Source organism: Scardinius erythrophthalmus (genome assembly GCF_964197995.2).
Source record: "Scardinius erythrophthalmus genome assembly, chromosome: 1".
In the NCBI taxonomy this organism is placed as follows: Eukaryota; Metazoa; Chordata; class Actinopteri; order Cypriniformes; family Leuciscidae; genus Scardinius; species Scardinius erythrophthalmus.
Genome location: NC_138221.1, coordinates 71,126,892 through 71,141,861, shown reverse-complemented (window position 1 = coordinate 71,141,861; position 14,970 = coordinate 71,126,892). Strand labels below are relative to the sequence as shown.

Below are 14,970 nucleotides of genomic sequence, written 5' to 3'. Positions count from 1 at the left end.
TTAATGCTTTACAATCATATTGAAATGCTCACAAAGGAATCAATAAGAGGAATTGAAATTGTAATTCTATAACAAGTATCTGATTCCTGACCACAAGTATTCGATTCTGGAATTGGAACTGATTTTCGATTTCCAACCCTGGAACTGGTTGTGTGTGTGTGTGTGTGTGTGTGTGTGTGTGTGTGTGTGTGTGACTTGCCTGTACACAATGGTTCCCTCAGCTCCGTGTCCGAGCACATTTCTGGGGCTGAACGTGATGTTCCCAATCCGGACCATGCTGGATTCTTCCTCTGAAATTAAAAGACAAGAACAGAGTCAAAAAACAGAAGTCACTTATGGACACACACATCCGGCCATTGAGATTAAATGGAGATGATATAGGCCGGGAGCGCCAGGTCCACTCCTCAGGATGTTTTTTGCTACCTTTTTTTCACTATTATTTCCTATTATCTTATACCTTGGGCCATCACAAGTTGATAATGACCACCCCCAACTCGGCCCCGTTTGGTCTCAGGGGCCAAAAAACACCCTTTTTTGGGAAAAGCTTTTGGCGGAATGATGTAATTGTGAATATAAAGGTACTGCAGCTACATAAATGGCCATATAACCCTAAAATTTTGCATGGTGTATCCTGACACATAGGGGAAACTAGCAGAAAAAGATTCTGGGCATTGCTGCCTTTTTTCTGTCAAATATCACCCTCAACATACCCCAAAAGACTAAAAAATGACTGTCCGCCTGACAAATTGTCATCAAAAGTGATTATTTTCAAGCATTTTATTATATGTGTCACTGCCTCAAATGTACATGAAAAACTTCCCAAGTTTATAAGCTTCAATTTAAGTCCAAGATGACCTTTCTATCTAAAGGATAATAGCTGGTATAACCAAAGTTCTCCACTGTACCTCAAATCGGAGAAAACAGAACTTTCAAGCATTACCATTCCATATTGGATTAAGCACATTTTTTACATATGAACAATGTCTTAAACAAGAGTTGAGACTTGACTTATGAGCAATACTATATGAAATTAATTAGATGAAAAGTGAGCAATGTTATGCCCCAAGGTCAGGGCTATTCAATTAGCTTCATTCGAGGGCCGGATTATTAAATCGAAATGTTGAGGAGGGCCGGTAGGTTTAGCTTATTTATTGAAACATTATTTATTACTTATTGAAACATAACAGTATCAATAAATAAGCTAAAGTAAACATAAAAAAAGTATTGTATTTACTTGGAAATGTGGCACCCAACAGTATGCAGATTTATGAGTATTTAATAAATAACTTATTTACAGCTATGTACAAAAATATGAATTATACAAGATCATAGCTATTGGTAAGAATTATTTTATACATAATTATTATAGGCTTTAATGAAAATATTCTAACAGTGAGACTTGATAACCACAGGTAAAACCATACATGGTTACTCACTCACTACCACTGTATAGCAAAATGCCAAAACACAGGTAAAAACTATACACAAAATGCATTGTATATTCCTCTACAAACCTAAATAATCTACTGCAATATAGGCCTAAATGACTATTAGGCCTAAAGTTAGTATTCAGTATAAATATTCCACATTTCTGCCCAAACCATAGTAAATTTCTACAGTACAATTCATGGTAAATGTAAAGGTGGTGATTAGATGATTTAAAGTCTTCTAACTTCGTTCATGGCACAATGTTTCGGCTGTTTACCTGATCAGGTGTGTTGGGAATGTTGAGGCTGCTTCATCTGATTTAAAACTAGTTAAATCATCGAGTGATTTGTGGTTTGTAACAGAGGTGTGTCGAATTGAACCACTTCTCGCTGGATGTCGCAATGCTGTTTAATAATAGTGTCCAGGGGCCTCATTTATAAAACTTATAGGACGTGTGTACGCACAGAAATATTCGGATTTATAAAACCGTGCGTGCGCACATCCTACGCAGTTTTCCCTTAATAAATCACAATCAATTCTAAATGTAGCGCAGCTTTTGCGGCTTCATGTCACGCCCATAGTTGCCCATAAATAGTCCGTGAAATGCCCACAAGTTAATATTCATCGATTGCGAAATCATGGCAAACACAAGAGGAAAACCAATACACTATACACTACCAGTCAAAAGTTTTGGATCGGTAAGATTTTTAATGCTCTTCTTGCTCACCAAGGCTGCATTTATTTTATTAAAAATACAAAAAAAAAATTGTAATATTTTAAAATATTATTACAATTTAAAATAATGGTTTTCTATGTGAATATATTTTAAACTGTAATATATTCCTGTGATCAAAGCTGAATTTTCAGCATCATTACTCCAGTCTTCAGTGTCACATGATCCTTCAGAAATCATTCTAATGATTTGATGCTCAAGAAACATTTATGATTATTATCAATGTTGAAAACAGTTGTGTACTGATGAATAGAAAGTTCATAAGAACAGCATTTATCTGAAATAGAATCTTTTGTTACATTATAAATGTCTTTCAAGTTCAAGTTGAAATGTCTTTACTGTAACTTTTGATCAATTTAATTAATCCTTGATGAATAAAACTATTGATTTCTTTAATTTCTTTCCCCCCAAAAATAAAATAAAACAACTTACTGATCACAAACTTTTGACAGAAATGTGACAGAAGCTTTCTATTTCAGATAAATGCTGCTCTTTTTAACTTTATATTCATCAAAGAATCATGAAAACCGTTTTCAACATTGATAATAATCATAAATGTTTCTTGAGCATCAAATCGTCATATTAGAGTGATTTCTGAAGGATCATGTGACTCTGAAGACTGAAGTAATGATGCTGAAAATTCAGCTTTGATCACAGGAATAAATAGCATTTTACCGTATTATTCACATTCACAACAGTCATTTTAATTTGTAATAATATTTCACAATATTACTGTTTTTTTTGTATTTTTAATCAAATAAATGCAGGCTTGGTGAGCAGAACAGTTCTTTCAAAAACATTAAAAATCTCACCGATACCAAACGTTTGCCTGGTAGTGTGTATATATCAGAAGGACTGTCCTGACCGGTGTCGTCGTGCTCGTTGGCGGAGTGCCCCGCCTCGGGCTGGGACAGGTTGGAGTGGTTGGAGGCGCGCGGGGTGACGTTGGGGCTGCTGTGGGCCGAGCTCTCGCACCGGGGCCGGCCCGACTCCAGGAAGTCTGAGTCTGCGGGCGGCTGGAAGACGAGCTGCTGCCGCTGAAGGAGCTCCAGCTTCTCCTCCATCTGCTGCTGAAACTGCTGGTGCTGGAGCTGCTGCTGCTTCTGCATACTCTGAACACACAACAACACAACACTCTCATGAGAGGACGACAACACAACACTCTCATCAGAGGACAATAACACAATCCTCTGACCAGAGACACAACACAGCTACACTAGGGATGCACCGATATGAACATTTTGGCCGATACCGATAACCGATATATCGGCCGATAAATCTAAATCCAAATTTTATATCATTTTTGAGAGCCTGATTACAAAAACAAAAGCCTCACCATTAAAATCCATGACCCAAACACACAATTATAATGATGTTCTCATGATCATTTTATGTAGCTGATATGTCACATGCACATGTTGCACTTTACTGTATTTTCCTTTATTAAAGTGATTCTAATCATATTTCAAGCAATTCAAATCCATCATGTTGAACAGTGCGCATCTGAAGTGTCTCAGCTGAAGGAAATAACACATTATTTATCAGCTTTAATATATCAGACAGATTTTCTTATCAGGCCGATAATGATAACATTAAAAACATTTATTGGCTGATACTGATATGGTGGCCGATATATCGTACATCCCTAGTCTACATTCATCCGATACATAAAAAACCCGCCATTTTCATTTTAAAAAGCTCCCTGTCCCTGTTTTAAGCGTTTCCAAAAGTTCCTCATCCACATCGAAACATCTGAAAATGCTTAAATCACCTCATTGACCGAATGAGTAACTTCCTAAAGGGAAGATCTTCTTGGGGGTGTGATTACCTTGGGATAGGTGATGATGAAGGCCACCCAGCCGGCCAGGAGGAAGGTGCAGAAGATGATAGTGGCCATGTCCTTCAGCATGGAGTCCACTGGCGTCTCCACACGCGGGACACGACCGGGCTTCTCCTGCAGGGACGACACCGGCGGAGGCAGCGGACTGTTGTCCTCCATCCCACTCTCATTCACTTTCTGAAACACATTTTGGTATTGACATATCAGTTTCAAAGGCTATTTTATGGCAGATACAGATAATAATCGAGCATTCAATAAAATCAAACGTATCTGTACAACACCTGTAAAAGTAAACAAAACTATTTTGCGGTACTTTGCTGTACTATTTTGCATGTTTTATGTTTTTATGTTTTGTATGTCTGCTGTAAATAAAATGTCATATGCTTGGAATAATACGAATACATTCATATTTAATTTAATGATATAAAAATAATGTCCTGTTTATTATGTGATTATTTAAATCTCCGGTTTAAAAATAGGAAGCTTGACACGCTATATTTGAAACGGTTTGCTGTCTAACTAATTTATCTCAAAAGGGTGGATAACATTTAAAAAAATATGGAAATTAGCAGAAATAAGTTAACGTAGCCTCTTATTTACACGAGATAAACATGATTTATACCATGCTTGGTTTATATTTTTAATGTATATAATTGCATAGGCCTCATACATTTTAAAATTGTATTGTTGTTCCGGTCCATTTGAAATGTTTACATGCTTTTTTTCTTCTTTCTGCTGTCGCTGAGGTGGAGCGGTGATGAAATGTTGTTCTTGCTACTTCCCAAGATTTGATAAAAGTGTGCTCGCAGTGATCAAAAAGGATTTAATCTGTGAATTTTGAAGTGATCTCCTCTTGTAAACTCAGAGATGTGGATTCGGACGGCAGTTAAATCACCACACGATCTTGGTGTTTGTCAAAAAACAGTAGATGATTCGGCCGGGGATTATTACGCGGATAGAGGTAGAAAAACACTGACATTCTGGATTCATACGCCAATAAAATCACAGAATAACCCCTTTAAATGTTGGAAATACCTTACGACCCCATGAGAAACAATCACCGTCCAAATAGGGCTAAGGAGTGATGCAATTTTGACATTTTGGTGATTCTTTGTCTTTCAATAAAATGGTCAGGGACAGCGACACGATACTTTGTGTACAACATGTCTAAATTTGAAAGGGAAGATGCATATTTTTTCAAATCATTTGTTATTCTGACAATTTTTTAATGACATCTGATGTGTTTTCCAAAGCGTCTGATACAGCTGGGTCTGGTTGTGCAATTATTGTGGGGAGAATATTGGTTTATAAGCTTGATTGTGTAGATTTTGCTTTATATTAACTGCATTATATTAATATTAAACTGTTTGGCCCTAAAAGAACAGTGCAATTTGCAGTGCATTTGCATTTTCTGCTACTTCTATTATGTAGTAATTAAATGCACTGGGTCCTTTACGCTTTAGATGAGGGATGAAAGTCATTTTACCATCCAAGAATATCAATGAACAGTTACAGGTCATATGCAGGGACACCGCAGATAGCAGTGGATGCATGCAGGGTTTGCAGTTTTCAAGTAACCACTCATTTATTGTGTTTCCACTTAATCAATCATATTCATATTTTCCCCCAGTAACATATATCGCCAAACACCCCATTCATCATCGAGAGACGACACGATGCATTCGGGCCTATAACACTTCCAATACCTTTTATTTTAATCATAAACAGAACAATGGAAAAGATGCAGCCTTGAGGCACTCCTTGTTCTCATGTACTTGAAAACATCGGCCTCTTTGAGTAACAGATTTACAGGTAGTCACATGCTTTCCAAGCCATGCTACCACACGTTCTCTTTTAATAAAACCCATCACAGACATCTGACTAATAATAATAATAATAATAATAATAATAATAATGTGATCTAAAGGGCTCCTTCCTCTTCTGAAACTACATTGTGAAACTCACTTCTCTGGTTATTGTCTCCATGGGTTTATTACACATGTGACTTGTCAAATTTCCATTTTAATTTCCAGATTCACATTAACTATCTCCAATCCAAAATTAAATCTATTTCGTAACAAAGCCTCCTTCACTTATGCTGCCAAATACGCCCTTGTAAAACTTACCATCCTACCAATCCTTGATTTTGCCGATGTTATTTACAAAATAGCCTCCAAAACTCTACTTAGTAAACTGGATGTAATTTATCATAGTGCTATCCGTTTTGTTACCAAAGCCCCATACACTGCTCATCACTGCGATCTTTATTCTCTCATTGGCTGGCATACTCTACATACTCGTCGCCGAATCCATTGGCTCCAGGTCATTTATAAGTCTTTATTAGGCATATCCCCGCCTTATCTCAGCTCCCTGGTAACCTTAGCAACATCCACCCGTAGTATGCGCTCTAGCAGGCATATTTCATTGGCCGTCCCCAAAGCTTACACTTCTTTTGGCCGCCATTCCTTCCAGTTCTCTGCTGCCAATGACTGGAATGAACTGCAAAAATCCCTGAAGCTAGAGGTTCCTACTTCTCTCACTAACTTTAAGCATCATAAGTTTATTGATCACTGCGCCTGTTTATAGCCCTTTTATTTCCGTTTATTGTGCACTTCAGTATTTTTATTTGTAATTCCTTGTTTGCATTTTCATATTTCCAATGTTAATTTAGTGTAAATGTGCAATTTATTTCACTACTATGGCCTATTTATTGTCCTACTTTCTTAATTATATTGTATTTTGTACTATATTTGCACTTTGTATATGGATTGGTTTATTGATTGTATGTTTATTTATTTCTATGTGTAACTGTGTTGTTTTCGTTGCACTGTTTTGCTTTGTCTTGGCAAGGTCGCAGTTGTAAATGATGATTTTACCTGGTTAGACAAAAAATAATAAAAAAAGCCAGCGGGATGTGATGTCGTTCTCACTGTACCTCTTCAATGGTCTTCTCTGTGGCCGGAGGGATGATGTTGACGTGCTGGCGAGGGATGTTCTCCGGGAACTTCTCCAGGATCTTGTTATGAGCGTCAGGTGGCGTCTCGTGGTGACCTGAGCCAGAGAAACATATCATACCTTATTAAAAGTAGAGCGCAAGAAAAGTGGGAAGATACTTATTAACAATTATGAGTAAACAATTATGTATACTTATATTACAAAACACAAATTGTATGCATTTAGTAGTGCTGGGCAACGATTAATCGCATCCAAAATAAAAGTTCAAATATTTTATATATAAATAACACATTTTTCTTAAATATATAAATGCATGTGTGTCAAGTCAAGTCACCTTTATTTATATAGCGCTTTTTACACACAGATTGTTCAGCTTAACAGTGATATCAGGAAAATAATGCAACAAAGTTTGTTTCCAGAAGAAAATGTCCAGCTTAAGTACTTTCAGTGATGGTTCATTTATTTTTGTTGTAAAAAGTTATTAATTTAGTTTATTTATATATATATATATATATCCACTCTGGAGAAAACCAGCTCAGTTCAGTTCTCATATAATGGTGTCTCAATAATATTGTTGAATATTAAATTAAATGTTAAATTCAATGCCCCCATGTATGTGTGTATAAATACAATGTGTGTGTATTTATGTATACACAATACACACACATATATTATGCAAACACACACTTTAATTTTGGATGCGATTATTTATTGCCCAGCACTAGTTTTTAGCAAACAGATCCCTTTTGCATTCGCACTTTTCCCTACAATATGAAGATGCATTGTGACTTTGTTACTGTAAAGTTTGTTCAACACAAGCACAGCGTCTCCACTAGAGGGCGTGATGGACACACACACACACACACACATCTCTGCTGGAGTGTGTACCTATCAGCAGCAGAGAGTTCCTCATGAAGTTGATGCGGTTCCTCTCTCTCAGCGCTGCGCTGAACTTCACTGTTGTGCTGGGAGTGATCACACACTCCTGCTCATCTTCCACGCTCGAGTCCTGGTTACTGGGACCCTCCAGCATGGGAAACGTCCTGCCACGGGGCTGAAACACACACACACTTGTTATGAGCATGCATGCACTAGAACAGCACTAGGGACTTTTCAGACCTAAATAAAAATGTCAAAATTTATTTCTGGCCTTACATTGTTTAACACTGAAAATAATATATGGGATAATGAAGTAGTCTATGATTAAGAAAAAGACAAATGTGCTTTAAAACTCATGTTCTTAGAAATCATGATCTTTGTATTCATGTATTCAAATGGTTCTCTCATGAAATTAACACACACACCTCATAAACGTATGAGGAAACACATATTTGAGGTTTTTAATTGCACTCACCACAACAGTAACCCCATCATGCACCAGTGAGGGAGACGCGTACAGACCAGTGGAGTGTTTCCCTACATATAACGTGGACCTGTCAGAACACAAGCCAAAAACAGTGAATTACTCAGAGCTTGTTTTCCAAAGTTACATTCTCTGCCTGTAAATAGCTTATCAAGGAACTGCTAGGTTTTATACAATGGCTAATCTTTATCCATGCACTAATACTGCATACTGAAAGTCTTTAGGATGATGATGACAACACTCCCAGAGAGAGTCTAGGCCTATATAGTAAAGAGTGAAGTTTGAGCTTACTCCAGTTACTGTAATATGCACTAAATGGACAGAAGTATCGGGACGCACGTCTTAAAGTCCCCCTGTGGTGTAAATCAAGCTTTTAATGTTGTTTATGTGTCTATGTGGTGTTTTTAATATGCTTTAAGACAAACCATGTGTAAATTCATAAGTCGACAGAATTGCTGAGTATTTCCTCCTTAAATCTGCAGTGAACCAAAGACAGTCTCAAAAACACGCTTTGAAATCGCTGGTGTTTCTGACGTCACAAACTACCTTGTAACCAATCAGATCAATGTGTGATCGTCAACCAGTGGATCTCTGAGCTGACTGAGTGAGTGGAGGCGGGGCTCATTTGCATATTCATAGTACCGTGCATACTAAATGAGGCGAGGGTGTCGAGTTACATTCAAGCTAGTTTAAGGCATGAAGATTTTTTTTCAAGGCAAAAAGGTTTAAATATGTCATTTTGGTGATCAAAGATGATAAAATTGACTACAGGGGGACTTTAATGATTGAATGCAGGTGTTTCGATCAGACCCATTGCCACAGGTGTAGGGGTGTGAAGGTTAGTATATAACCGTGAGACCGACGGTTATAGTTGAACACCCTCATTAGAACTCTATAACCGCCAAAACCGTGTTATTAAAATATTTTTTACAAACATTTTTTTTATCAAAGAGAATGTTTAAATATTAATTAAAAACAATTGTTAACAGTCTGTGTCATCAATGGTCTACGTCGTTTCCAACTGTATTTGATTCTTTGCCAAGTAGCCTACCAACGCAAGTTTTGTTTTGTAAATCGTCAGACATGATTTTTACCACTTCATTAAGTTTTTATTTGTAGAAAGCCTTTCTTTAAAGTGAATTTTGTTTTGTACAAATTGTATCTTAATTTTAATAAATGTTTCATCAACCAATTGCATGTATTTAATAAAAAGCAGATATAGCAGACAATATAATAACCGTGACATTGAGGCGCCAACGCACCGCGTTCACTTGTATTTTATTGTTAAAATCCTTTCTTTAAAATGAATTTTGTTTTGTACAAATTGTATCTTAATTTTAATAAATGTTTCATCAAGCAATTGCATGTAGGCCTATTTAAAAAAATAAAAAGCAGATTTTTTAAAAAGCAGGTTAATATAATAACCGGCGCTGGTGCGCCGCGTTCACTTGCATTGCGAACTAGAGCGCATCTCATCGTAAATGAATGAAACTCAGCGTAGGCCTATGCCTCATACATTAAGCTTTGCTGCAACCTTTCTAGAACAGACAAGGGCTTTCTCGTGGCTCGCATCAGCAGAGCATTCCTTCGTCCATAGACCGCAAAACAATCACATGGGCGGGTGCGGCTTTGAAATTTGGTAAAAAAAAAAAAAAACGGTGCGGATGATGAGTGCGGTTGCGGATTAAATAAAACCCCATCCGCATATCTTTATCGATAACATTGATTATTATTATTTAATTTAGGCGATCAAGTGTCTGCTCCTTTATTCAACCCCCCCCCGATGGTTATGTTACGAACCGTCACATTTGACTCACGTCATAACCGTCATCACCAATTCTGAAACCGGCACACCCCTACACAGGTGTAGATAATCAAGCACCTTTCCAAAGATTTGTGAAGAAATTGGTCATTCTGAAGAGCTCACTGATTTCAAGCATGGTACTGTGATAGGATGCGACCTGTACAATAAGTCAGTCTTGAAATTTCAGTCAACTGTAAGTGGTATTATCGAAAAGTGGAAGTGTTTAGGAATGCAAAAGACCACATAAAGCCACAGAGCGAACGGGTCAATGAGTGCTGAGATGCATAGTGCGTAAAAATTGCAAGCGCTCTGCTGATTCCACAGCTGTGGGTGGGGCGTATTAACATGCCTAAGACTAGAGAGTGATCTGCTTTAAACCGTGGACCACAAAGAGGGTTTCTGCTCAAAGCTAGGGATGGATTGATAGCATTTCTTCATGTCAGATACAGATAATGCAATCTTGAGTCTCTGCCAATACTGATGCTAATCTGATCAAATAAATAAATGAAATAAGTGTGAGTGTAGACCTCTTACTGAAACAAATTGTGTAACAAGAGCATTCTTAAAATCTTATGAACAATACATTTGTGATTTGTGTATTACTACTTCATACTACACTTTCCAGAATCAGTTCTTCCCCACACTTCTTAAAAGACAGACAGGATGTGGCTTAGATATCGGAGACGCAACATGCAAGTCAAATCATGTCAGCTCAGCAAGAGCCAAACTGGAGTAAAATGTGGTTTCACAAGTAAACATTAAAGAAAATCAAAATGACATGATGACCAACACTGTCGATAAGGTTAAACCTATTTGGTTACTCTTTATTTTAAGGTGTCATTGTTACAGTGTAATATTTAAGTACTGAGTAATATTAATTAACTACATGTTAGTTGCATGGTTAGTTGCATGTAATTATGCATAATTTACTGTTATTACTACGATAAGTACATGTAACATATGTAACAAGGACACTGTAAAATAAATTGTTACCAATATTATTGTGGAAATGAAGCAAATAGAAATAAAATATAACCCTGTGCAGGCATACAGAAAAACATAGTACTTGATCTTATCTTACAGGAGTTTATCTTTGGTTTTCTTCTCGCGGGGAAACGGATACGTCCACTGTGTGATGCGGCCCACCTCTCCTGACATGAAGGTGAGATAACGCAGAGTTTCGACGGCCACGTTGGTGTGTGTGACCTTGCGAAGGCCCTCGCGCTGCCAGATGTAGATGGCCACCACTGGAGAGTTATAGTTCTGGACCCACTGCACGTCCCCGGACTCACTGTCCACCGTCACCACCAGCCCGTCCCCGTTGGACACGAAGTGGGCCATGTCTGGAAGAACACAGGAGAAACAATGTAATGTGGAAGAGATCTGAAAGGGTTTCCAGACTGCCACTGATGGATCCTCACTGTGTTTGGTGTCGTCGTCCGGAAGGGTGTAGGCGTAGTCGGAGTAAGTGGCGTTCCAGCGAAGCTCTCGGCTCTTGGTGTCGTACATCGTGATTGTGTATTCTGAGGGAACAACACAATCAGTGGATCAGCAAAGCACAAATCTTTGGGCCCGATCATACACTCGACTCAATGCAAGTGTGTTTTGCTAGTTTCAGCCCGACGCACTTTTCATTTTTCACGTCCTCTAATTTTATACTTTATATATTTAACTGTTAATACTATAGTGAGTACATGATCAACAAGGACACTGTAAAATAGTGTTTCCACTCTGTTTATATGTACTACCCCACATTTTGCAATCTGATTCACATCACATATTCGTTTACATGTGCATTACATAAACAAATGCACAGTCACCTGTCCTGTTCCTGGATCAACATATTTAGTTCCTGTCTAAGATTTAGTCATAATTATTATGGTTATTGCTCCTTTATTCATAATAGACTTCAACTATATTTTAATCAGTAATTCTGAAATATTCTGAAATATGAAATGCAATATACAGCATATAAATCGTTATTTATTTGTGCACTGATTCAAATGTTTATTTAATTTCTTAAAACCATCCTTAAGCACAACAATAATGTTTGTTTATCTTTCAAATCAATTCAATACCATGATAAAAACTTTTAACAGTTATTGTAATCTGAAAAATGTATGCCGTCACTTGTCAGTATTAGGGGTGTAACAATATATCGTGTCACAATATATCGCAATACAAAAATGCAAAAATATGTATCGTGGATAGTGACAATATGTATTGTGTATAGTTCACCCAAAATGAAAATTACTGAGAAAAAAAATTACGTTTTCAGAGTTTTAGTGTCAGTACTACATTAAACTGCTATATATAATGTTGAATATAATATATAATAATGCAATATTTGTGGGTCCTGATAATGCTAAAAGTTACCAGTAAAAAGTGGCCTACATTATTTTAAATATATCTAGTCAGAGAAAGAGCACAAGCATATTCAGGTACAGGTACATGTACAGGTAGAGGTAGAGCTAGAGGTACAGGTCTCACCTGTGCGTCCGAGGTACAGCAGAGATGAAGATGGACAGAACATCTCAGCGTAAGTGGAGGTCAGTGTTTGCTGTTTCTCACCGGTCAGCAGATCCACAACATACCACACGTCCTGCTTCTTACCTACACACACACACACACACACATCTCATGCTCAAACCTTCATATACTTCATACAGTTATTCATGTTTCAAACTCAATTCAAGATCAGCTCTATGTGCAGCGTCTGTCATTCAACCAGTCATTCTCATTCCGTTTGCAAAAAAACAAAAGATTGTGTGCAAAACTCATCTTTGATACTCAAAATGACATTATTATTTTTTCCTGTGTGGAAATCATTTCTTCATGCCTTAAAATAGCTTGAATGTAATTCGACACCCTTGCCTCATTTAGTATATGCGGTTTATGAATATGCAAATGAGCCCCGCCTCCACTCACTCACACTCACAATGAACTAAATAAATAACTTTTTTTTGTTTTACAACAGAAATGAACCATCACTGAACTTACTTAAGCTGGACTGTGACACTATTTTCTTCTGGAAACAAACTTTGTTGCATTATTTTCCTGTTATCTCTGTAAAGCTGCTTTGAAACACCCTGTATTGTAAAAAGCGCTATATAAATAAAGCTGACTTGACACCAGCTCAGAATAACTGATCCACTTGCTCAACTGTACTGTGGTAAATGCTGGCAAGTGGAAATATTACTTTAATTCATAAAAATAAACTAATTCAGAAACGGTGATTTCAAACCGTGTTTTTGAGACTGTCTTTGGTTCACTGTAGTTTTAAGGAGAAAATACTCAGCAATGGTGTTGACTTATGAATTTACACACGGTAAAAAAAAAAAAAAAGACATATGAACAACATTAAAAGCTTGATTTTCACCACAACGGGACTTTCTATCACACTAGCCTCATGTTAACATGTAAAATACCTTTGAAAATGTTTATTCTGGTGCATATCTTGATTATTATCTTTTGTGTTAATCAACAGCATGCCATAGATGCTGTATATAAAGATCAACTATACTGATCCTTTAAAGAAAGTTGGAAAAATTAGATGGCTTGATGACATCGTCTGAAAGGGAAAGTTCATAATTTTCATAATTTTGCACCAATGAACAACAAAGCCAGGAATAAAACACACTAATATACAAGAACAACTAAATAAAATGGAAAGATAAGTGGTCATTTACATATTCAGTGCATGCTTTTCCCATGTGCTCGTTCTTTTCCCCCAGTTTCATTTATCCCTTTATCATCTTAGAGATCAAAAGTCCAAAGATAACTGATGCATCATGGGTAAATGTTCTCGTCAGGATGTGTAAACACACATCAGCACGTCAGATCAAACACACCACATGTTTATCTCAGGAAAGAAGTGTGGTTTTGAGTCAAACAGAGCTATTTCCTGTGATATTCAACAATATATGAGACAACTTCAACGCTAATGTTTGAACCATTAATAAATCTAATTAGGAGAGATTAACAAGTAACGGGATTAAGATACTGCCTGATTTAATCAGTGTTTGGCCTGCTTCTTTGGGCTGGGTGCGTGTCATTATAGATGTCTCTGTGCCTTGTGATTACGCACTCTCGGTGGTTTAGAAAGGGTGGCACAGAGAGACCTCTTATTGTGGTGTTTGCAGTGAGATTATGAAGCAATCCCACAGTGCCCACCCATCCAGGGAGGCCGTTAGGAGAGACCAGTTCCTCAAACGTGTGACACTCCTGCTAGTCATGTCGAATCAACATTTAAAGTCCCCCTGTAGTCAATCATTTTATCCCTTAAAACTCATCTTTGATCACCAAAATTACACTTCAACCTGTTGGACCCCATTGAAGTCACTATATGGAGAAAAATCCTGGAACGTTTTCCTCAAAAACCTTCATTTCTTTTCGACTGAAGAAAGAAAGACATGAACATCTTGGATGGCGTGAAAAATTATTGATTTTCCTTTTATGCCAAAAATCATGAGGATATAAAGTAAAGATCATGTTCCATGAAGATATTTAGTAAATTTCCTACTGTAAATATATAAAACATGTATTTCTGTGAGTGAATGCAGCACAATCGTGAACATAAATGGACAACTTTAAAGGAGATTTCCTCAATGTTTCGATTTTTTTGCACCCTCAGATTCAAGATTTTCATAATAGCTGTATCTCGGCCAAATATTGTCCTATCCTAACAAACCATACATCAATGGAAAGATTATTTATTCAGCTTTCAGATGATGTATACATCTCAATTTTTAGAAAATTGACCCATGTGACTGGTTTTGTGGTCCAGGGTCACATATATTATGTAAACACAAACTTTTATTTTGGATGCGATTAATCGTTGCCCAGCA

At 37.1% G+C, this 14,970-nt stretch overlaps 1 protein-coding gene across 1 annotated transcript in view; it reads right to left on the bottom strand.

The window, feature by feature from the left end:
- The window catches only part of ern1 (endoplasmic reticulum to nucleus signaling 1), a 50,630-nt gene that overhangs the window by 11,989 nt on the left and 23,671 nt on the right, over positions 1 to 14,970 (bottom strand). Inside the window, exons 6-14 of the mRNA XM_081371357.1 lie at positions 12,614 to 12,736; positions 11,545 to 11,646; positions 11,205 to 11,466; positions 8,311 to 8,389; positions 7,845 to 8,010; positions 6,937 to 7,052; positions 3,990 to 4,178; positions 3,027 to 3,273; positions 200 to 290 (exon numbers count right to left, since the gene is read on the bottom strand). Of these exons, the coding sequence (XP_081227483.1) occupies positions 200 to 290; positions 3,027 to 3,273; positions 3,990 to 4,178; positions 6,937 to 7,052; positions 7,845 to 8,010; positions 8,311 to 8,389; positions 11,205 to 11,466; positions 11,545 to 11,646; positions 12,614 to 12,736 (1,375 nt within the window). The remainder of the gene's footprint in view (positions 1 to 199; positions 291 to 3,026; positions 3,274 to 3,989; positions 4,179 to 6,936; positions 7,053 to 7,844; positions 8,011 to 8,310; positions 8,390 to 11,204; positions 11,467 to 11,544; positions 11,647 to 12,613; positions 12,737 to 14,970) is intronic.